The sequence below is a fragment of the Trichophyton verrucosum genome (genome assembly GCF_000151505.1).
Source record: "Trichophyton verrucosum HKI 0517 chromosome Unknown contig01361_1.f1.exp, whole genome shotgun sequence".
NCBI classification, from domain to species: Eukaryota; Fungi; Ascomycota; class Eurotiomycetes; order Onygenales; family Arthrodermataceae; genus Trichophyton; species Trichophyton verrucosum.
In genome coordinates, this window is record NW_003315119.1 from 1 (window position 1) to 21,900 (window position 21,900).

The window sequence follows — 21,900 nt, forward strand, 5'->3', positions numbered from 1 at the left end:
TTTTGAACAGTCATATCTTCGGTTACAGCATCTGTCCGTTTCGGTGGCTATCTTAATGTTGATCTAGCCGAATTCCAGACCAACCTTGTTCCGTTCCCTCGTGTTCATTTCCCCATGTTTGCCTATGCACCCATCGCACAGGACTCCAGAGCTACCCATGAAACAAACACTATCCGTGAAATGACATTGGCCTGTTTTGATCCAAGCAACCAAATGGTCAAGTGTAACCCGCAGAACGGCAAATACATGGCAACCTGTCTGCTCTACCGCGGTAACATCGTCCCCAAGGAAGTCCATGCTGCAGTTGCTACTGTCAGAACCAAACAGACTATCCAGTTTGTCGACTGGTGTCCCACTGGTTTCAAGATTGGTATCTGTGATAAAGCTCCTGAGCACGTGCCAAATGGTGACATGGCAAAGACGGACCGTGCAGTGTAAGTCTGAAACGAATCCCCTCCCCCTTCACCCCTCCACAGATGGTGGAAGAGGAAGGGTATGAAACAACAGGAGGCAGCCAGGCTAACATCATCATAGGTGCATGCTTTCCAATACAACTGCCATCGGAGAGGCATGGACGTCTCTCTGCCACAAGTTTGACCTTATGTACTCCAAGCAAGCCTTTGTTCACTGGTTCGTCGGCGAAGGCATGGAAATGGGTGAGTTCGCTGAATCTCGTGAAAATCTAGCGGTCCTGGAGCGTGACTACCAGGAAATCGCCAACGCCGAGGGTGATGAAGAACCCGAGCAGGAGTACTAATCAACAGCACTCCGAATCAACATATCACTAACCAACTCCTCTTCTGCCTGCTGGTCTATCACTACAATAATGCACAGCCGTCTACCTGTTCGGCTCTCTGGCTCATGACAACTAATCTCCAGACGCTAACCAGCCGAAGGCGCGGTTCTCTAATATTGCTCCTGATGGCTTGATGGAGAGGCGGAATTGGGGGTGCTGGTTGTCAATCCATGCCATGTCCTCGATTTAGGGACCTTCCCCCCCGGTATAATATGTTTTTTGTCGTCTTCTCTTTCTCTGGAGGTGCAAGGAGTTTTTCCCTATATTTTGCATTTCTTGAGTAGAGCCTCTTTCCCTCCCTACATGCAAAATTTTCTTTTTCTAGAACCGGTAATCCACAGCAAGCGTTTGAATATATAAAAAACTAATTCCCTTTCTCTCATCTTGTCTTTTCTCTCTCAATCTTTCGCGGCTGCTTCACATGATGATGTAATGATTAGATAATCCAATATTCGGCGAGAGTTTATCCGAACTCCGCGCGCCTCCTGATTGGCTGCAGCGACCTCGTCGAGCTTCCCCCCCAAAAGCAGAACGACGACGACGAGGTCGACGACGACAGACAACAACGTCCAAAAAAGCACCTTCAACGCCTTCGTTTCTCACTGCTATTACGCCGCCGAAGAGCTTGTCTCCTTCGTTTTGCTCTGCTCTCCCCTTCTACGCTGCGACAAACACTCCGGCTCTGCTGTTTGCTGGTTATCAGGGGCACCCATCCATCCGTTGTTTGGGCTGGCTGATATAACTAACGACGCAGCCTGCGCGCCGCCGCCCTCCCGACATTCGCACATTGTACAATATCGCTGTCTCGCGGGGGACTACTCTCTCTGGGTTCTTTGCAATATTGTCCTCTAGAGGGAGGGAGATACTGGCATTATGGCTGACTGTAAGCTCTTCTGTCTTGCTTTTACTCCGCATTTTCCTCCTGTCCCTATTTTGCCGGTACCTTACCTACCATGCCTTCCGCGCAACACCTTGACTGACTCGTTTCGATATTAAACTTATAGCTGCACAACATCCTAATTTAAACCTAACTCCCGAAGAGAAGCGAGTCTTCTATCAATTGTTCCAAACCGCAGACAAGACCAACTTGGGCGTCATCACCGGGGAAACGGCGGTTTCGTTTTTTGAGAAGACGAACTTGGCTCCTGAAACTTTGGGTTTGGTATGTCATTCTTCATCAACCCGGGACACACAAACGGACCTGTATAGCTAGAGAAAATTGCTAATTTTTAAGTTCAGATATGGCAAATAGCAGATACACAGAACCGCGGGCTTTTAACGCCGTCAGGGTTTGGAATTGTAATGAGATTGATCGGTCATGCGCAGGCGGGCCGACATCCAACAGAGGAATTGGCTTTACAGCGTGCGTCTACGCGATTTATATATCTACAGTTGCCAGGAGGTGCCACTTACTGACATATATTGATTGTATAGCTGGACCCCTACCTAGTTTCTCTGGCCTCAACATAGACGTCCCAACGGCTACAAGTCCGCCTCCAACCGGCCCACCTCTTAGAGTGCCACCACTAAACCCCGACGATGTTGCGAAGTTCTCCGCGCTTTTTAATAAGTCAGATACACAAAACGGATATATATCCGGTACGAGACGCGTTTAGCCACTGATATCACCTCCCTGACCAATTGCTGACCATAGGATAACAGGAGAAACTGCCAAGCAAATATTCGAGAGAGCTCGATTACCAAATGAGATCCTGGGCAGAATATGGAATCTAGCTGATTCAATGCAGCGCGGTGCCTTGGATGCTACGGAGTTTATAATTGCTATGCATCTTTTAACCGCCTACAAATCGGGCGCTTTAAGAGGGATACCCCAGTCTCTTCCACCGGGGCTGTATGAAGCTGCCGCGCGGCGAGTAGTTGCCCGGAATTCAACTGGCTCTCGGTCCATTCCAGATGTGCCGCCAGTACCTGCCATTCCGAAGCAATTCAGTGGTTCAGGCCATGTTCCCCGTGCACAGAGCCCCTTAAGCCAGGTACACACAGGAAGTGACTGGCTTATCACTCCTCAGGACAAAGCACATTTTGATAATGTGTTTTCAACAGTAGACAAAGCAAGAACTGGGTACATCAATGGAGACCAGGCTGTTGGCTTCTTCACTAACGCGCGACTACCAGAAGAGGTCTTAGCACATATCTGGGATTTATCAGACATTGACTCTGATGGCCAGCTGAGTAGGGATGAATTTGCTGTTGCCATGTATCTAGTGCGGCAGCAGCGGACAACAAAAGAGCCACTACCACAGACCCTACCCCCTAACCTGGTGCCGCCCAGCATGCGACGCTTGGGTGCCCGTGCCATCCAGCCCCAGACAACCGGAGCTAGGTCGGCGTCTGAAGACCTTTTTGGCTTGGATGTGTTCACAGCCCCGACACAGGTGGCCCAGTCTACAGGAGGCTCTGGCTCTCAATTCCAACCTCCTTCTTCACCCACGCGCCAACCGCCATCCTCCACATTCAAACCCTTCGTACCAGCGTCTTCCTTTGGCCAGAGCCTAGGACCTATTGCCGCCGGTCGCCCGGCACTAGGAGCTCAAAATACCACGGCCTCTCCATCGGATGATCTCCTTGGAGACGCGGATCCTGAGGAAAGCAAGAAGCTGACCCAGGACACTACCGATCTTGCAAACCTCTCCAACCAGGTTGGCACGCTTTCCAAAGAGATGCAAAATATCCAAACCAAGCGCAGTGCTACCGAACAGGACAGTGGTCAAGTCGAGCAACAGAAGAAGGACTTCGAGGCCAGACTCGCGCAGGCTCGAACAATGTATGAAAATGAAGTGAAGTCACTCAAGGCGCTTGAGGAACGGCTAGCCACCTCGAAGGCAGAGGTTAAGAGACTTGAACAGGAGTTCTCCCTTATCGAGGCCTCCCGACGCGACGTGGCTACTCAGTACAATCAAATGGCTGCAGCACTGGAAGCCGACCAGCGCGAAAACGCCTCTTTGAAAGAAAAGATCAAGCAGGCTAATGCTCAGACAAGCCAGCTAAAACCACAGCTGGAGAAGATTAAGTCTGAGGCCCGTCAACAAAAGGGACTGGTAGCTATCAATAAGAAACAGCTTGCGACTGTTGAGGCTGAACGTGATCGCCTTCAGGAAGAGCTCGACCAGTACAACCAGCAAAACGAAGGGTCAGAACGAGATGCTGCTGCTCCCGGCTCCCATAATTCACCATTCGAAAGCCCTGCCGCGTCAACCGGCAGTCAGGCGAAGAACCCTTTTTTTAGACGTGGAACGGGCGTGTCCTCCCCAGGAACGCTCTCTCCCCAGGCTACCGGTCAAAAGCCGCAACCAAATGATAACCGCAGCGTTTTTGACAACATGTTCGGATCCTCCTTCGCTCCGTCGTCTACTTCTACCCCACCTCCACAAACTACCTTCAGAGCCGCGTCCCCTCGCAGTGGAGCATCCACCCCCGACGCTAGCAGAGTTGCAAGCGGTTCCTTTACTCCATCTACAGCTTTTGATACTCAGTTTGGGGCTGCCGCTGCTGAGCCGCCGGCGCCACCACTCTCGAGGCAGATTACCCCAAACAATCTCCCTCTTGAAGGTCACGCAGTATCCGTGACTTCATCCAACAGACCTTCCCCACCAGCGAGTCGCTTTGACACCTCAGGTATTTCAGAGGCTGACGCTCTAAGAAAACAATCCTCTCCTTTTGATGAAGAGGCTGGCGATGAGGCTGCTGGTGCTGCAGACGATACCACAAAGAGCGGAATAGAGCCGCAGCCAGTTGTTCCCGGCGCATTCCCAACAAACACCACGCCACAGCCTGAGAACAAGAAGGAAATTAGCTTCGATGAACTATTTAGTGGTGTGGCACATGCCAGATCTCCGTCTCAGAAGGCCTCTGATTTTGAGGAAGCATTTGCGTCCATGAAGAAGCCAGGTGAGAAGACAGAGGGTGACAAAGATAAATCCAACGGCTCTGCTGCTGCTGGTAGCAACGAATTTCCCCCAATTAGGGAATTTGACGACGACGATGATTCTTCCGACGATGACCACGCCGGATTTGACGATGATTTCGCCCCCGCCTCTCCTCCCCGGGATACCACTTCCTCTCCACAAGAACCATCGAAAGATGAAGCTCAGAAGTCCAGCTTTGCTCCAACGGACTCATTCAGCAAGCCTCTTTCTCCACCGCCTGGACCAGGTGTCCAGAATACCCCTCCAGAGTTCAAGGGGTTAGTCCCAGGAAGACATGATCCGACCGCAGCGGGCGACGCACCCCATTCAGTCGAATCAACAACGAAAGACCCCATCATTGGAGGCGTCCCCCATCATGATGCTGCCAATAAGAAACCAACGAATCCTGATTTTGAAGCAGCTTTTGCCGGACTTGACCTAGCCCCAGCTCAAGAAGTTGAAGATGACAGTGATGACGATACTTTTGAGAGCCCATTTAACAAGGACGCGTCTAACTTTGATATGTCATTCGATACAGCATCTGGACAACCAAAGCCTGCAAACAGCTCCGGCAATGCAGATTTCTTCTCCTTCCAGCCAAGCCCCGGTGCAACAACTTCCACTAACAACAAATCTCCATTCTCCAGCGAGGCCCCTTCTGCTGGTCCAACCAAGAACGCCAGCTCTAACCATGACTGGGATGCTCTGTTTTCTACCCTTGACTCAACTAAAGCCGCCGCTGCCGCAAACAAGGACGGTGCTAGCCATGCCGCAACCGAAAACACTTCAGCCATGTCGTTCCCACAGCCTCCCAGTCAGAACAAACCCGCTGGATGGGCATTAGATGCCAGCACAGGTGAAGATGATATGATTCTCCAGCGGCTAACTGGTATGGGCTACCCACGTGATGAAGCTCTTGCCGCCCTGGAGAAATTTGACTACAAGCTTGATGAAGTAAGAAATCTCTTATTCCTCTACAATTCTCATATTCCTCTATAATTCTCATACTAACAACATGTCTAGGCGGCTGATTTCCTCGCTTCAAAATCATGAACAATTCAATGCCTTTTTTCTCATTGCCATTACCACGGCCTCTTGAGTGAAAATAGTTATTTACACCTCACCGTTCGTTCTCGAGCCACGACACACCTTCAAAGCTATGTTTCATTTGTCTCCGTCTGCTCTTGACCGAAGAATACTTCAATTCCCGCCATCAACGTACATACGTCTTGATATTTTACTCTCCCTTTTTATTAACTCTGTTGCTCACGCGCCATCGCGATGTTTGATTCCATTCCTTTTCTCATATCTGCGCCTTGTAGCTTTAATATTAACGACCTTTCAGTTAAGCATATATTTCTTACTTTTCCCTTCTCATGAATGGTGTTCCTTGCGCCGCGGTCGCTTTGGCTTGTTTTGTATAGATATTGCGCTTGTATATGTACAACCCTGTGTGCCTCGGGGGCTATCCCGTATTTTATTTTGCTTCTTCCTCCGTCTACCAATGATCAAGATGATGTCAGTGCATTAAGAGTTCGAGCCTCGTTTCGTTGATGCCCTGAACCAAACACCGTATATAGTTAAGGTACGGTCCAGGAGAAGGAACCGTGTTTACAGGGAGCTAAAATGAGCCGGAAGTTTACCTGTAAGAGGAAGGTTAATGCCTAATTTCGAACAGCCAGCCTTGCCGATTATGTGCTGTCCACCAACCAGAGTCACACGGCACCATGCATACACGAACATCGGACGACATGGAACGGTCAGGGGTGTAAATAGTCACGATGGGGCAAATGCTGAACAGCAAACATACAAATGGAAATTTCTAAAGTTCCTTTATTAGTATCGTCTTAGCACGCATAGATAAATCAATAGCTAGACTAAAGGCTCATTATCAACTTAATGGGTATCATATATTAGTTATTGGAACACCGATGTAAACTCTCGCGGCTTGAGAAGGGTATTAGTAACTATCCAAGGAAAAGGATAAAAAATGATAGAACAGTCATTTAGTTAACTAGAGTCGAGGCAACCTAGACTGCATGTTGTTCTGGGCCTCCAGAGGCCCCTTTGTTTCGATTGTTAATCATAGGCATCACGTTAAGCGCGAACGTAGCAACGAAAGCGGCCCTATAAACACCGTTAAAGGTGCCCGTCAGCCACAGGTCTAGTTGAGGTCGAGATATAGATATCTAAAGGGAAATCACCCACCATTCGAAAGCACCAAAAGCTATAGCAGCCTTGACAACACTGCATACAGTACACTGTCCAATATTACTGGTATCGACAGCCAGGGAAATGAAAGCAGAGAACCAGAAGAGAACGGTGGCTGCCTCAACACCGAGAAGCGCATACTGGTGAGCGAGCGCCGGGAAGAATTTGGGTGAGAAAACAATGAACGGTAGGGCGATAAAGAGTGTCCAGATGCTGTCGAAAAGTAAGAAGTTGGCACTGTCGAGGCCTCCGAATATAAGTCTTTCGCGGACCCAGTTAATAACTAATGTTCGATGAGTTAGTATTGCGTATGGATAGTTATATGTGGTTGATCTAGAAAAGTAGCTAGGGAGGTACATACAGTATGCGATCAGCCCCAGAGTAACAACGGCCAGAAGGGCCTGGACGCCGCGAAGGATGAGGATGATGTTAGGCATGGTAACTGGCCCCTGTAGACCTGAAGAAGTTGATATAGAACTGCAAGTCGAAGGAAGGATTTTGGCCAGCTAAAGATCTGTGCGAAGGTTGGGTTCGCCGTGGTTAGTTATATGTACCAGTAGCCTGCAGAGGTGAATAGAAAGCAAGAAGGCCAAGATTCCAAAGGGGGGCAGTGAGGAATAAATATGAGTTAAATAGCTGGTAATATGACGTCGGCTCGAAAATGTATGAAGAGCAATGTGCCCACTCTGCTATTATTAGATACTTTAACTAGCAAGCTTGCGATGGGGAAGGGCTGAGATACATCAAAATGGGCTAAGCCATCCGCCTTTCACACATGATAAGGCGTCCACATTTTAATTTGCAGCCTAAGAGCACGAGTCGTATTGGACCGACCGTTCGGCTGAAGCGAAGTTGGAGCTCTGTCACAATCGCGGCTCTTGGTGACAGGGAACATCCCAAACGTCAAGGCGGGCCGGGATGTTCGTTAACTAGTTAGGACAATCAAGCTAAAAACCATTAACACCAGTTGTTAAGTTTGCTCACAGCCTCGTTGATAATGACCCCTTCCGTGCTCCCGTACTCCGTACAAAGCCATCATCGATGTTTGATGCCTCAGCATGGAGGCGTTGACAGACTCAGTATTTGTCATGTTAACTGGTTATTTGAACAGGTAGTTATCCTGTTACCTAGCTGGGCCTCGATAAGCCTCTGGTTAGTTATGAGGGGCAACTATACAAGCCAGGATATAGCTGTTAGGTGGTGCATCGTGCTTCTATGCAGGGTGTGAAGTGGCTTGCCGTAACTAGCGGGGAGACGACTTCCCTCACTTCACGAGAAAAATGAATCTCAGGATTTTCACTCTCTAAGGCCTGAACACAAGTCGCTGCCCGTGATCAAAAATGGACTTATATCCGAAAACATCCCCAGTGGTTCCACGACCGAAGCCGATGAGGTTGCTGGTTCTGGGACTACCGCGTACTGGTACCACATGTGTGTAGTTATATACACAACTGCACCACACTGAAGAAGATACATACCTAACTAATATTGGAAGTCAGCTATCTGCGCCGCCCTGGGAGTTCTGGGTTTCAATCCATATCATTATAACGAAGTGTTGAAAAATAACAATAATAAACACTTCGAGATTTGGCTAGAGGCTGTCAGAGCAAAATACGACGGAGTCGGCGAGCCGTTTCAGGGGGCGGATTTCGATCAACTGCTCTGGAATTATGATGTAAGCTTCCATCTCTCTTGGACTCTGTAGTTAATTATTCCATCAAAGCTAAGGCGGAGCCATGTTGAGAGGTTTATTTTCTATCATTTTTTTCCCGCCCAGTTTCCGTGGTTCACTGACTAGTTAGTCCTCTAGGCAGTGACAGACGACCCCTGCTGTCTCTTTGCTGAAGAGCTTATTGCCGCGTACCCTGACGCGAAGGTGATTCTAACCACGCGGCCGAGTGACGCATGGTTCAGGTCGATGAAAAAGCTGATTCTCGAAATTTTGTCCTGGAAATCCTGGCGTTTGCTCTGTTTTTTTGACAGGGAGTTTTCAGCTCCGTACCAAGCTCTTCTTCATCGTACCACTTCCGTCTTATCGAAAGACCGTCCTCCATGCGATCCGTCCTCCCAGAACGCTTTTCTTGAATCTTTTGAAGAGCATAATGAGCGTGTGCGTGCTGCCGTACCAAAGGAAAGATTTTTAGAGTTCAGAGCAGACCAGGGTTGGGGGCCATTGTGCAAGTTCCTTGGGGTGCCTGTACCAGAGAGTAAATACCCGCACCTCAACTCGGGGAAAGATGCGATGCAGCTGGAGCACGACTTGTATTGGTCTCGGTGGTATTGGGTAGGCCAGCAGATGGGAAAGAAGGTGGGAATTGTGGTCTCCGTATTGGCTGCGGTGTGGTTTGCCCGCAAATATCACCTCTGAAATAACGAATAACCACCACACCTTTCCAGAAAGTCACCCTTTGTACTGAGACTAGTTGATGTACTCTCTGGTTGTGTGTATCATGATTAAGAGGTTGCACGGCCTCTGAAGCCCGCTGCACATGGCCTCGTGAACTCGCTAGCTGTGCACGCTACACTCTGCATCAAGGTGTAAAACCAAGTCGCATGAAAACTCCTCACTTTCCAATTCCCTTTGTTGAAGCTACATGTTCAGTGGCTAATAATGACTCGCTTCTCACTGGCTAACCGCCTGTTGACTAGTTAGTTATGTTCCTTTGAAGAGCTCGGGCGGTTGAGATGCGGTCTTTATCATCTTGGCCCCCCTGCAGGCGTTTTCTTAATATTTTAGTTACCCTGATGAAAGGTTCAACAGGAAACAGAGTGAACCCATGTAATTTGCAGCGTTGGAAGGGAAGGATTCGAAGAGCCTCATAACCTGGATAACTCATAGTTACACCGTTTGGCTGTCAGATAATCTATGTGTGTAGATCTCTTGGTTCCTACCCCTCCAACAGACGGCTCGGGAATAGATGCCCTGGTGATCATGCTGGATAGCCTATTCAACGCACCGAGTTAGTCAAGTTGAAGCCCGCAGAGTCGGGATAATCTCACTAATGATGCACGAAAGGACGGGACCGGATTGTTGCTCCTCGGGGAAGCAGGCCATTTGCAAATCTGCCAGCAGGGATAACTAACTAAAAGTATCCGTATGGTTGAAGAGTCGAAAAGTGTTGTATACCCGCATCTCTATACGCAAGAGTAGCCACTGGGTTGATGAAGCAGAGAATCTGATGGAGGAAAAGAGCGAGAAGTCAAGTGAGTTTGTAGGAAGAAAAGTCGAGTCGTCGGATATTGCCTAAAGCGGTATCTTCAACGTTCTCTGATCGCTCACACTGTAAAACACTGCAACTTCGCATATCTAAACAACCTCATCGCCATCAAAGCACCGTTCTAGCATGTAAGTATAGAGCAGATAACTATATCACTTATGACTAGGTACTCCATACTGTCGGGCTCGCTCGCTTCGGAATCTACTAACAAAGCTGATGGAATAGGGTCCCGCGGTAACTACTCCTAGAGACATTCCCAAAGTCAACTGCTGAGTTCTGGATTACCTACCGGCTTGCCGCGATGTCTCTACGATATAACTCGCTGGCTGCGGGCGTTCAAAGTCCCCCGTACCCACCTGCAACCCAAAGCCCCCCTGATAACCATCGAACCTCCCGGATCACGCAATACGGGATACATCGAGATCGGAACCGGTGTTAGGGTGAAAGGCAGCGAAAGCCCTGGCGTCGCGCTGAAAGTACAAATGCCGGCTTCTTCTCCCTGCGGATTTTAATCTTGCATCCTCATCTTTATTCGCTTGTCCACATCGGGTTTTTACGTACGCTTGCTTCTCCCTGATCGGCTGGTAACTAGCGAGCAAGAGGCCATATCCCTACCCTCTTCCTCCGTACTGCCCTGGCCTAACTACCCCGCCTCGACGTGGCTCTGGCTTTGTTTAAATACGGTCGTCGAGCCTGCAATTGACCAGTATAACTTGATCTCTGATCATTCTCATCTAGTTTTCAGTTGCTGTTGTTTCTACATAGAGTGAAGATCGCTCATCATGGCTTCTGACAACCGCCGCTTCGAGACCCTCCAACTTCATGCAGGGTAGGATTGAATTTAACCATTGATTCGCATGGCGCAATGCATACTGATAGAATGAATGACTAGACAAGAGCCTTGTCCGGCCACCAATGCCCGTGCTGTCCCGGTTTATGCCAGTACTGTTAGTTGAACTACGGATGCCGCTGCTCCTCGAGAACCTAGAATACGCTTTGCTTACTCTTCCTAGTCCTTCACTTTCAAGAACTCTGAACATGCTGCTCGGTTATTTAGTCTGAAGGAATTTGGCAACATCTACAGCCGTTTGATGAACGTACGCATGGCACTCCCCCTGCCCTCCTCTAGTTTTCTTACCTCCAATTGAAAAGCGAAGTGGCTAATTGGCGCATGCCTAGCCCACTGTCGATGTCTTTGAAAAGCGTATTGCTGCCTTGGAAGGTGGTGTAGCAGCTGTTGCTGCATCTTCCGGGATGGCAGCTCAGTTCATGGCCATCTCTGCTCTCGCCCATGCTGGTGACAATATCATCTCTACCACCAACCTCTATGGAGGCACATACAACCAGTTCAAGATATTCCTACCCCGTCTAGGAATTACTACTAAGTTCGTCGAGGGAGAGGATCCCGAGAAGATTGCTTCGTTGATCGACGACAAGACCAAGGCCGTCTACGTCGAGACCATTGGAAATCCACGATTCAACGTGCCTGACCTCGAAGCCATCGCAAAGGTTGCGCATGATAAGGGCGTTCCTCTTATTGTAAGTCGATTGGCTGCGCATAATTTAGATAGGGAATACGGAGTAGGGAGAGCGTTTTTTTGAGGCTGACGGGTTCCAGGTTGATAACACCTTTGCAGCAGGAGGATATTTCTGCCGTCCCATTTCCCACGGAGCCGATATTGTCGTCCACAGTGCCACTAAATGGATTGGAGGACATGGCACGACGATCGCCGGTGTAGTCGTTGACGCTGGCACTTTCGATTGGGGCAAGCATGCCGCTCGGTTCCCCCAGCTGGTCGAGCCCTCTGAAGGTTACCATGGGCTCAAGTTCTGGGAGACCTTTGGCAAAGTTGCGTTTGCCATTCTAGTCCGCGTCGAGATCCTTCGTGACCTTGGCTCCGCTCTCAATCCGTTTGGCGCACAGCAGCTGCTGCTTGGTCTCGAGACACTCAGTCTGCGAGCTGAACGTCACGCCTCCAACGCTATGGCCCTCGCCAAGTGGCTGGAAAAGCACGAGAATGTCGCATATGTATCGTATCCTGGCCTCGAGAGCCACGAAAGCCACGCAACGGCGAAGAAGTACCTCAAAAACGGCTTTGGCGGCGTTCTGTCAGTTGGAGTCAAGGGCGGTGCAGCCGCCGGTACCAAGGTTGTCGACGGATTCAAGATGATTTCCAACCTCGCCAAGTAAGTCCATCTCGGATGCTCCGTAACTATCAATTCGATAGCGGGTTGAGGCTAATGTTTGTATGCGGTCACTAGTGTTGGCGATTCGAAAACGCTGGCCATCCATCCATGGTCGTCAACCCACGAGCAATTGACCGAAGACGAGCGCCGTGCTGCTGGTGTCAGGGACGACGGCATCCGCATCTCGGTCGGAACAGAGCATATCGACGACATCATCGCCGACTTCGAGCAGTCCTTCGCCGCCTGCAACGCTGCTCTTGCCGACCGTACTGCGTAGAGCGCACCGTCGTCGTCGGGTGTTGTTTGAAGGGACAGGGGAAAAAGGGCGATATGGCACTCCGTACTCCGCAAGGGAAGGAGACACACAACGTAAATAGCCAACTAGTTATATATTCTCTGGCTCAGCCAGCCCAGCTTGAGCGATAGAACGAATGACGATGCATGTGAAGTGACCGCTGGCTGTCTCTCTTTCTCTTCTTCTTTTTTTTTTTTTTTCTTCCTTTCGGGTAGCCCGACGTCTCGGATGCTCTGCTAACTCGGAACCAGCCCCAGCCAGTGAGTTACAGCTGGCCCCCAGCCGAGGCTTGCACCGTCGCAGCGCAAGTACCGGTACCTGCGCCGCCCCCGGCGTCCCCAGGGCAGCGCCCGCAAGGTGCAGGTACTCTTTTGCCGGCGTCTCCCGCAAAAAAGTACCTGCCGGGAGCCCATGTGAAAGGGCGAGGAGACCCTTGTCGCAGAAGTACCGGTACTTCCTCGGCGCATACACCAAACGACGGGCGTCGGCCGCAAAGGGAAATCTTCGTCCATCAATCTTCCTCTCTGCTCCATCGCCTACATATACTCCTCGCCCTCCCTCCCTTCTTCTTCTTCTTCTTCTTCCTCCCTCCTGCTCCTCTGCTTGAATCCGTGGTGTGGAATGACCGGCTAGTTATCCTTATTCCTCGCCGTCTTAAGCTATTCGATCGCTCTGCGTACTGGTGCGTCCATGCCGGCTCCCGTCTATTAATTAATTCCCTTCTGGTGCCACGTCTGCAGTTCCAGCTCTTCCAGGCGCAATTCCCCCCAGAATTCCTGCAGCGTCTGTCAAGCTAACCGTGAGCCTGGTGGCCGGTGTAGTGACAGGTTAATCCTCCCTAATATCCATCTCCGTAACGTTCGCCGTATTCGACCCTCCAGCGGAGGACAGAGACAAGAGACTACAGAACCCGTTGGGATACCAGACAGCTGGCATTGGCTACTGTTACGGCCGGCATCGATACCTGCAGTATACCTATCCTCTAGCGTTGAGACACGCACGCTGCCGCAATGCTCTTCTCGTCCGAACCAGCGCTCCAGGCGGCTGCTGCGCATTACAGCCAGAAGCCGCCCAAGGGAACTCCAGAGTCCGTCCCGGTGCCCAACTCTGAGCTACCAGGCCGGAGCAAGGTGTACCGGCACTGGAAGGTCGGCAGCAAGGAGCTTCCCAAGACCCTCGATCCAAAAGTGAGCCATACACAGATCTATACACTATTGCACCTGATGCCTCGAGCCTATTTCTCTTTGTTCTGCGAAGGAGCGCCTTTTCACAATAATGCGATATGTACTGACCTGCTTTTCGCTTCAACAATAGGTCCGCACAGGCCATGACATGTTTGAGTCTGCCGGTTCGTTTGGCCCCCTTTGTTACACATGATGTGAGTTCCGAGAGAGCTGTTTGGCTAATTTCAATCTAGCCTCGCTATATCCAAAGAGGCCTTGTCTCGGATACCGTCCTTGGATCCCCGCCACTAAGAGCTATGGGCCATATGTTTGGATGGACTACCAGACCGTGCAGAAGCGACGGGCAGCCATCGGTGTTGGCCTAGCTGAACTCCACGAGCGCATCGGGGTCCAGGGCCGAAACTATGGAGTTGGTCTTTGGTGCCAGAATCGGCCGGAATGGCAGCTTGTCGGTGAGTTTACTCTCCCTATGTCCGATGCAGCGTTGTAGCTAACAACAATTTAGATATGGCCTGTATGTCTCAGGGAATATTCTCAGTCTCCATCTACGAGACCCTCGGTCCAGAAGCTACCGAGTACATCATCCAGAATACTGAGCTTGCCTGTGTGGCCTGTTCCTTGCCACATGTCCCCACGCTGCTTAAGCTGAAGCCCCGTCTTCCTACCTTGAAGTTCATCGTATGTCTTGAAGACCTCGATTCCGACGAGCCCCAGGGCCACACCAAGCGTGATATCCTTAATCCTATTGCCAAAGAGCTTGGCGTTACCATTTACACCCTCAAGGAAGTTGAGGAGCTAGGGGCGTCCCTTAATCGTCCTTACACTCTCCCTTCGCCGGATGATATTGTCACCATCAACTATACTTCTGGTACCACTGGCCTGCCCAAGGGAGTTGTCCTCACCCATGCAAACGCTGTTGCTGCTGCTTCCTGCTCCCTGAGCGCTTTTCCACAGGGCCCAGGGGACGTTGCTTGCTCCTATCTACCACTTGCTCATATTTATGGACGTATGATTGAACAAACACTTCTCTGGGGTGGCGGCCAAATTGGATACTTCCACGGAAACATTCTCGAGCTTGTCGATGACTTCAAGTTATTGCGGCCGACCGTGCTTGCCTCTGTTCCACGTCTTTACAGCCGTTTCGGCGGAGCTATCCGTGCCGCTACTGTCGAACAGCCTGGCTTCAAGGGCGCTCTCTCGAGACATGTCGTTGCTACCAAGACTACCAATCTAGTCGACGCCAAACCACAAGATGCCACCTACAAGCATTCAGTCTATGACAGGATCTGGACTAAGAAGGTCGCCGCTGGACTCGGATTTGACCGCATGAGATGTATGGTCTCTGGCTCAGCACCTCTCGATGCATCCCTCCACCAGTTCCTTCGAGTTGCATTTGGCACCAATATTGTCCAGGGATACGGATTGACTGAGAGCTACGCCATTGCCACTTGCCAGGGCAACTATGACTTGACTGCTGGCCACTGTGGCTCTGTTGCCATCGCTCAGGAAGCCTGTCTGCTCTCTCTCCCCGAGATGGACTACTCTGTCGATGACAAACCATATCCCCGAGGTGAATTACTGCTTCGTGGAAACACCGTGTTCCGGGAATACTTTAAGAACCCTGAAGAAACCGCCAAAGCTATGACGGAGGATGGATGGTTCCGCACTGGAGATGTCTGCCAGGTCGATGAACATGGCCGATTCCACATAATCGATCGCCGGAAGAACTTGCTAAAACTTGCGCAGGGCGAATATGTATCTCCCGAGCGCCTCGAGGGCATCTACCAGAGCTCCTGCCCATACATCGCGCAGGCATTTGTCCACGGCGATAACATCCAGTCGCATCTCGTCGCCATCCTTGGCGTCCAGCCAGACATTTTTGCTCCTTTTGCCAGCAAAGTGCTAAAGAAGCAGATTGCGATGGGCGACACTGAGGCCCTGAAGGCCGCTGCCAGCGATGAGAAGGTCGTTCTCGCTGTCCTAAGGGACATGGAGCATGCTGCTAGAGTGAACAAACTCTCGGGCTACGAAAAGGTGAAGAATGTTGCTCTTATGGTTGATCCATTCTCCATCGATAACGGTCTATTGACCCCTACGTAAGTTCCCATCAACTTGTGGTTTTGATATCACCAGATGCTAACATGATACCCCAGCCTAAAATTGAAGCGTCCTCAATCCGTCAAGATGTACCGTGACGTCTTTGATAAACTGTATTCCCATATTCCTGACCTCTCAGCAGGCAAGGGAGCTAAGGCTAAATTGTAGGGGGAAAAAGGTAACAGGTGTGGAGCGCCGCTTTAGACATGTTTCTCTTCTTGTATCAAGTACTAGGGTAGATATTATTATTCGGTATATAAACAAAATATGATATCATTACGCAATTCATACTCCACACGGGAGATATATCCATAACGCAGGCACCAATCACCAGTTTTTTGAAAATAATTTAGGCCAATGTCTCGTGTCGGGTGGCCTCACTGTAAAATTAAGATATCGGAGTGTCCGAGGCGGTGCGCCAAGCCCAAAGAGAAGAGCCGCCCGCCCAACCCTTGGCGGAACTTTGAGCTTCTCGCAACATCAACAATCTCGCTGCAACGGAGTGCACAAGGTGGCAGCCAGCAACTCCGCCGCCATGCGTTTCTCATATTCGTCTGTCCTGCTTTCGCTCCTTGCTCTGTCCTCCAGCACTCTCTCCGCCGCGTCCTCGTTAACGGTCGCCCTCCCATCTTCCGTCCGAATCGGCTCGCTGCCGTCATCCACCTATGCAACGCTCACCACCATCTCTCAACCGAACGGACCTCTAAAGGCACCGCTATCCCACCTTTCGACCTTCGTATTTGATGATATATCACCTCCGATAGCATCCACGGGCTCCGAAAAGCCGATATCATACCTCCTGGATATCCATTCGAAAAGCCATGTCTTTGCGCCGTACAGAGTCGACGTCTCCTCGGAGACTGGCAAGATAATCGGTGTCTGGGAGACTTATCGGGGCAATCCATGGGATAACAAGGGAGCTGAGAAGATTATCTCGGGCGGCGATTATGAGCCTGAAGTGGTCGTTGTGGAAGCCAAGGTGCTTGCAAAGAAGGACTTTTACGAGCAAAGAGAGAAATGTAATCCCCTCCTCAATACGTTTTGCTCCAGTCATGGATGCCTTATATTCAATGAGCAGGAAGACTAATCTTTTCATCTTTTTTTCCGTTTAGTCTCTCCATTGGCATTACTGAGGAACCCCATGCTTCTTCTCGCCATCTTTGCCTTGGCCGTTACGTTTGGAATGCCATACCTCATCGAAAACAGTATGTCTATCTTGCATTTGCTTAGTTTCTACACCTGCTGTTATTGTCACTTGTTTATGGATTTGAGCTAACTATGAGAATTAGTGGACCCTGAAACCCGCGAGGAGTTTGAGAAGCAGCGTGCTGCAAAGAGAAATAAGCCTGCCAACCCTGCTCAAGGGTTTGATTTGGCTGGATGGATGGCTGGAACAAATCCTAATCTGATAGATACTGGAAAACCGGCAGGTTCTAGTGGGCGAGAGCAAGAATCAGCTGCTGCAGCAATGCGAAGAAGAGGCTAAAGTTTGGGACTTTGGGTGAAGATCACTTCCCAATTCTACCCCATACCTTTATACTAAGATACCAGGCGTGATATAATGATACGAAAAGCATGCAATTTAATGTTTCATATTGTATGTTCTGAATAAAACTTAGGTCGTGTTGACTGAGAGTGTAGACTCATTGCAGCCCGAAAATACAGACAGTTGAAGTAGTGGCGCCCATGCTGATATTGTGAATATTAGTCTTTCCAAATAGAAAGTCAAGCAGCAAGTAATACATTATGAATAGTATCCTTCCTCATACCCCCCTTTGGCCTGCAATACTCTCTACTTACACTTCGCGAGATGTGTAAAAGATAAACATCTGCACCAGCTTGGTCCATATCCGAGTGATGTTCGAAGCCCATTTTGTACCCATACCTGAGCCTCAAAGATATAACCCCCAGCTGCACATATTTCCCCAGGAGATCATGAACAGTATGCCCTCGGTAACTACAATATAAAATGGGTTCGCGGACACCTGCAGTAGATCGCGCTAAATCAGCCAATGGGCGCTTTCAGGTTCGGATTATCTTTTCGCCTAGTGGCGCTTATGCAGCCTAAATTTAGACGTCACCTGCGCCGCACTTGGCGGGTTCCGGGGTCTTATATAAGCCAACGGATCCCCCGGATGGTTCGTTCATCGACAGTTTCAGCGCGGATGGCCGCGAAGGGTTGCGTCATCGACAGGAGAACGCCCTATTACGGAAAAGTTTCGTCCTTCGTCTTTTAAGTAGCCTTATAGGCCTCGTTGACGCCTGTGAAGACAACATATTCCCAGTGCTCGCCGACCCCGTATCTGGTGGACAAATCTACTCGGCGTTTACCGCCGTATGCGCGACCTTCACGATGCCTGACGAGCACATACCCGGTTCAGACGGGCAACCAGTCCTGTCTGAACAATCTGCTATTCCTATAGTCGACCACGATCCGGACCATGCCAACAACGACAATATCCTTCCCTTCGGCCTTGCAAACGACGTTCCTTCAGTGGTACCAGTCTGGCTCTCTGAAAGTTCCAAGTCCTTCCGCTGGGGCTGGGTGCCACTTCCGTTGCGCAAGGCTGGACGTGCGACAGTTAAATGGTTAAAGGGCCCAGACCCGCCTCATAATCTACGATTTGAACCCCTCTTCCCAAGTATCCAGGAGGCTCCTGTTCTCTTCTTGGAGCAATACTTCCCGAAGAGAAAGCAGAAGATATTCTTATTACTGGGACTTTATTTCGCCTGGTTTCTGTCATGGGGTCTTATCCTACGACATTCAGCATCGTCGGGCCACATCGAAGGATATGGGATTCCGAGCCCAATAGGTTGCAGTGCGAACTACTGGTGAGGATTGCTGACCCCCGAGATTTTGTCTTTCATTCTCATACTTATCATCCTCTAAATATAGGACTAACGCTCATCGTTGTGGCTTAAACGGCTATGACTGCAGGCCTTTTGAAGCCTCCTCCTTTGCGTTCCGATGCCCAGCTTTCTGCACAAGCACAAAGCTACTCAACCCTTACATTGTTGGCAATCAAACGCTGAATTATCAGCCTCTTATCGTTGGCGGCCCTGCACCGGGAGCTCCCAAAGAAGATGCAATATATCGTGCAGATAGTTACGTTTGCCAGGCCGCCATACATGCTGGGGTTGTTTCTGGTGCCAACGGAGGATGCGGTGTTGTGCAGTTGGTAGGCTCTTCTGACGAGTACTTCGCTAGTGAAGCGCATGGATTCAATTCCACCGGATTTTCATCCAAGTTTCCAAAGTCATACAAGTTCGTGAAGTTAGAGGGGAAAGAATTCAAGTGTCCACGGGATATGAGATGGGTTCTACTCGCTATCACCGCAACCACGCTCGCGCTTCTGTCTATATTCACCACCTCACCTGCCGTTTTCTTCTTCAGCACGTTCGTTATCCTTATCATGCATGTGGGTCTCGTCTCAGACCCTCCTGGAGTTGCTGGTATGGCTGAACTGCTCTCCATGCTGTTCTCCCGTCTTCTACCGGCCAGTTTCATTGCCTATGTCCTATATCTATACTGTGCGGTACCGCTACTTAAACCACTCTCCTCTCCACCGATGTACCAGATCACCAGAACCATCCTATACCTAGTTCCAGCCTTCATCGGAGCGCTCAACAACTACACCTTCGCGAGTTGGATTCCAATTCAACGCCTCACCCCACATGACATACAGAATCAACCGGGTGCCCCTGTTGCATTGGCTATTGTTTTGACTATCGTCATCTCTATAGTCCTTACCCAAGCCTGGCAGATACGCCAGGGAGGCCTATTTTTCCACTTCATCAAAATTTATCTGGTCATCGCGATTTCAATATTTATTCTGCTTGCTCTTCCGGGACTACGTCTACGTATCCATCACTACATATTAGCTATTCTCCTCATGCCTGGGACTGCTATACCTACTCGACCCTCTATTATATACCAGGGCCTTCTCCTCGGCCTCTTCGTTCATGGTGTTGGAAGATGGGGATTTGCATCCATAATTGAAACCCCCGATGCACTAGGGGAGATTCCGGGAGTTGGTACTTGGTGGGGTGCTACCTCCCCAAACATCACCAACTCATCCGCTACAGTCTCTCTTGCCTCGCCATACGAGAGTCACTATTTCCCCGGCAACGGCAATATTACATTCAAGCTATGGGATCGGAAGCTGATGAAAGAGCTAAATGTTGACGGTGTTAGTGTTCTTATTAATGACGTCGAACGCTGGCGTGGATATGTGGATGAAACCAAAAAAGGGATATTCACATGGCAGCGTCGCGGTCGTCAGGGACTAAGTACTAGAAAACTTAGTGCCCTATCTACACTGGGAGAGTCTCCGTTGAAGAATTACTATGACGATGATGATAATGATGACGACGACAATGACGATGAAATAAATTTCCCGCCCCAGGACTTATTCTTCCGGTTTGCGTTTTTGCGTGGCTCGACCGCGGGGCTATACGGTGGTGTTGGTGTTTGGCTAAAGAACGGGACTTGGGTGCCCCCACCCCCACCAAGGACATGAGTATAGAGGCTTTTATTCAATTATCTCGAGGTGATTATATTTGGCGTTTCCGGGCCGCTAAATCGCTGCTAGACCCCCTTCTTGGGCCATTTAGATTCTGTTAGATATTGATGTGTGTATCTGGAGTTATTGGTGGCTAGATTGGAACTGGAAGCTGGTAAATGGTACCTTGAGCCATAGAGAATTTCTATAGTTAGCTGCTGCTTCCGTTTCAACCTGAAAGGGCATGAATACAAGTCCTGTAACTTATGTTTTGTTAGCTCACCTTAGAAAGTCAAATTAAAGTGATTAATAAGCCAAACTTAAACTTTATTCTGACGTCCATGGACGGATCGAGATATAAAGTGGAACAGACAGGGATCGATGAAGAGCGTTACATTCCCCCGCAGTCAGCATAGTATCTGCAATGTCAGCACTTCCATTACTGCTCACACCTCCCACAGTGATGCACCATGACAGTGCATACAGTTTACTTGGCATCTCGATCCCTTGATCCACTATACCCGTGTTCATTCGTGAACAAAAATGAACGGCCAGCAGTGTTTTCTTAGGACAGCAGATTCTCAACCTTGGGCTGCCCTTATATTCTGCTCAATAGCATCAAATGCAGCTCAGTCATATATTTTCAATATACCGAAACTTGGGAGGCCAATGATCCAATATGGGCCAACCGTTTACCTACCACGAGGTTCAAACTGACTCCGATATTGAAGATTCAATTCGGATGAAAAGGAAATCGAGTCGAAGTTCAGATCGTCGATGTTGGGCAACACTCTTTGTGTTCCTACTCGGAATAACAACTCTCAATGTTATAGCGGTCTGGAAACTATGGGATCTTAGCAAAACCACAGCTTCGCACACACATATGGCATCACACACTCACTCGCCTTCCACCCTTCATTCATCCGTACCGTCATCCACGGAACCCGAACCGATAACAAATTGTGGCAAGTCGCGGGCAGAAGCCATCTCTCGCGGATGTGTCCTTGATATCATGGCTGGGGCATGGCTGCCAAAAATATGTTACGATGAAGAGCTTGCGCTAGATGTTCTCTCAAACTCGACAGACCTAGCGAAGATTGGAGGTGCTGGACCTCTCCCTTGGTGGGAAGACCATAATCATACCATTCCCATCGCCGCCGATTCGCTAAAAAATCTTGATTCACTGGTTGCAAATACCTGGGAGCCATACCACTCTGCGCACTGCTTGTACAATTGGCGCATATTGACCAAAGCAACGAAGCGCGTGAGGTGGGGAGAAAAAGGTGTATACATCCATACGCAGGCTATTAATTTCAACCATGTGAATCATTGTAACGAAGCCCTTATTACTCAACCACCAGGACTAGGAAGAAAGACGCAGGTTGAATTTGGGCTCGGGACATGTGTTCGCTTGGATAAGGATTGAACTCTCAACGTTTGACTTCGTTGTTTCCCCTCCTAACAATTCAGTGATGTAAAGTATC

The 21,900-nt window shown here is 49.7% G+C and overlaps 8 protein-coding genes across 8 annotated transcripts; 7 read left to right on the forward strand and 1 right to left on the reverse strand.

The window, feature by feature from the left end:
- Positions 1–78: 78 nt before the first annotated feature.
- On the forward strand, positions 79–757 carry TRV_08134 (uncharacterized protein; the record flags this gene model as incomplete). The annotated part of the gene is made up of 2 exons (XM_003017793.1): positions 79–434; positions 535–757. Coding segments are annotated over 2 exons (579 nt in total), but the record flags the coding sequence as incomplete, so codon positions are not given.
- Positions 758–2,538: 1,781 nt separating this feature from the next.
- Positions 2,539–5,721, forward strand: TRV_08135 (uncharacterized protein; the record flags this gene model as incomplete). Its single annotated transcript, XM_003017794.1, has 1 exon — positions 2,539–5,721. One exon carries the CDS (start codon positions 2,539–2,541, stop codon positions 5,719–5,721), a length of 3,183 nt encoding a protein of 1,060 aa, XP_003017840.1.
- Positions 5,722–6,911: 1,190 nt separating this feature from the next.
- Positions 6,912–7,370, reverse strand: TRV_08136 (uncharacterized protein; the record flags this gene model as incomplete). The annotated part of the gene is made up of 1 exon (XM_003017795.1): positions 6,912–7,370. One exon carries the CDS (start codon positions 7,368–7,370, stop codon positions 6,912–6,914), a length of 459 nt encoding a protein of 152 aa, XP_003017841.1.
- Positions 7,371–11,242: 3,872 nt separating this feature from the next.
- TRV_08137 (uncharacterized protein) lies at positions 11,243–12,615 on the forward strand (the record flags this gene model as incomplete). The annotated part of the gene is made up of 4 exons (XM_003017796.1): positions 11,243–11,248; positions 11,331–11,690; positions 11,737–12,338; positions 12,414–12,615. 4 exons carry the CDS (start codon positions 11,243–11,245, stop codon positions 12,613–12,615), a joined length of 1,170 nt encoding a protein of 389 aa, XP_003017842.1.
- Positions 12,616–13,643: 1,028 nt separating this feature from the next.
- On the forward strand, positions 13,644–16,082 carry TRV_08138 (uncharacterized protein; the record flags this gene model as incomplete). Its single annotated transcript, XM_003017797.1, has 5 exons — positions 13,644–13,820; positions 13,948–13,981; positions 14,051–14,269; positions 14,308–15,913; positions 15,971–16,082. The coding sequence occupies 5 exons, from the start codon at positions 13,644–13,646 to the stop codon at positions 16,080–16,082; spliced, it is 2,148 nt and encodes a 715-aa protein (XP_003017843.1).
- Positions 16,083–16,449: 367 nt separating this feature from the next.
- On the forward strand, positions 16,450–17,400 carry TRV_08139 (uncharacterized protein; the record flags this gene model as incomplete). Its single annotated transcript, XM_003017798.1, has 3 exons — positions 16,450–16,933; positions 17,027–17,119; positions 17,204–17,400. The coding sequence occupies 3 exons, from the start codon at positions 16,450–16,452 to the stop codon at positions 17,398–17,400; spliced, it is 774 nt and encodes a 257-aa protein (XP_003017844.1).
- Positions 17,401–18,267: 867 nt separating this feature from the next.
- On the forward strand, positions 18,268–20,434 carry TRV_08140 (uncharacterized protein; the record flags this gene model as incomplete). Its single annotated transcript, XM_003017799.1, has 2 exons — positions 18,268–18,746; positions 18,853–20,434. The coding sequence occupies 2 exons, from the start codon at positions 18,268–18,270 to the stop codon at positions 20,432–20,434; spliced, it is 2,061 nt and encodes a 686-aa protein (XP_003017845.1).
- Positions 20,435–21,095: 661 nt separating this feature from the next.
- On the forward strand, positions 21,096–21,842 carry TRV_08141 (uncharacterized protein; the record flags this gene model as incomplete). The annotated part of the gene is made up of 1 exon (XM_003017800.1): positions 21,096–21,842. One exon carries the CDS (start codon positions 21,096–21,098, stop codon positions 21,840–21,842), a length of 747 nt encoding a protein of 248 aa, XP_003017846.1.
- Between the last annotated feature and the right edge of the window lie 58 nt (positions 21,843–21,900).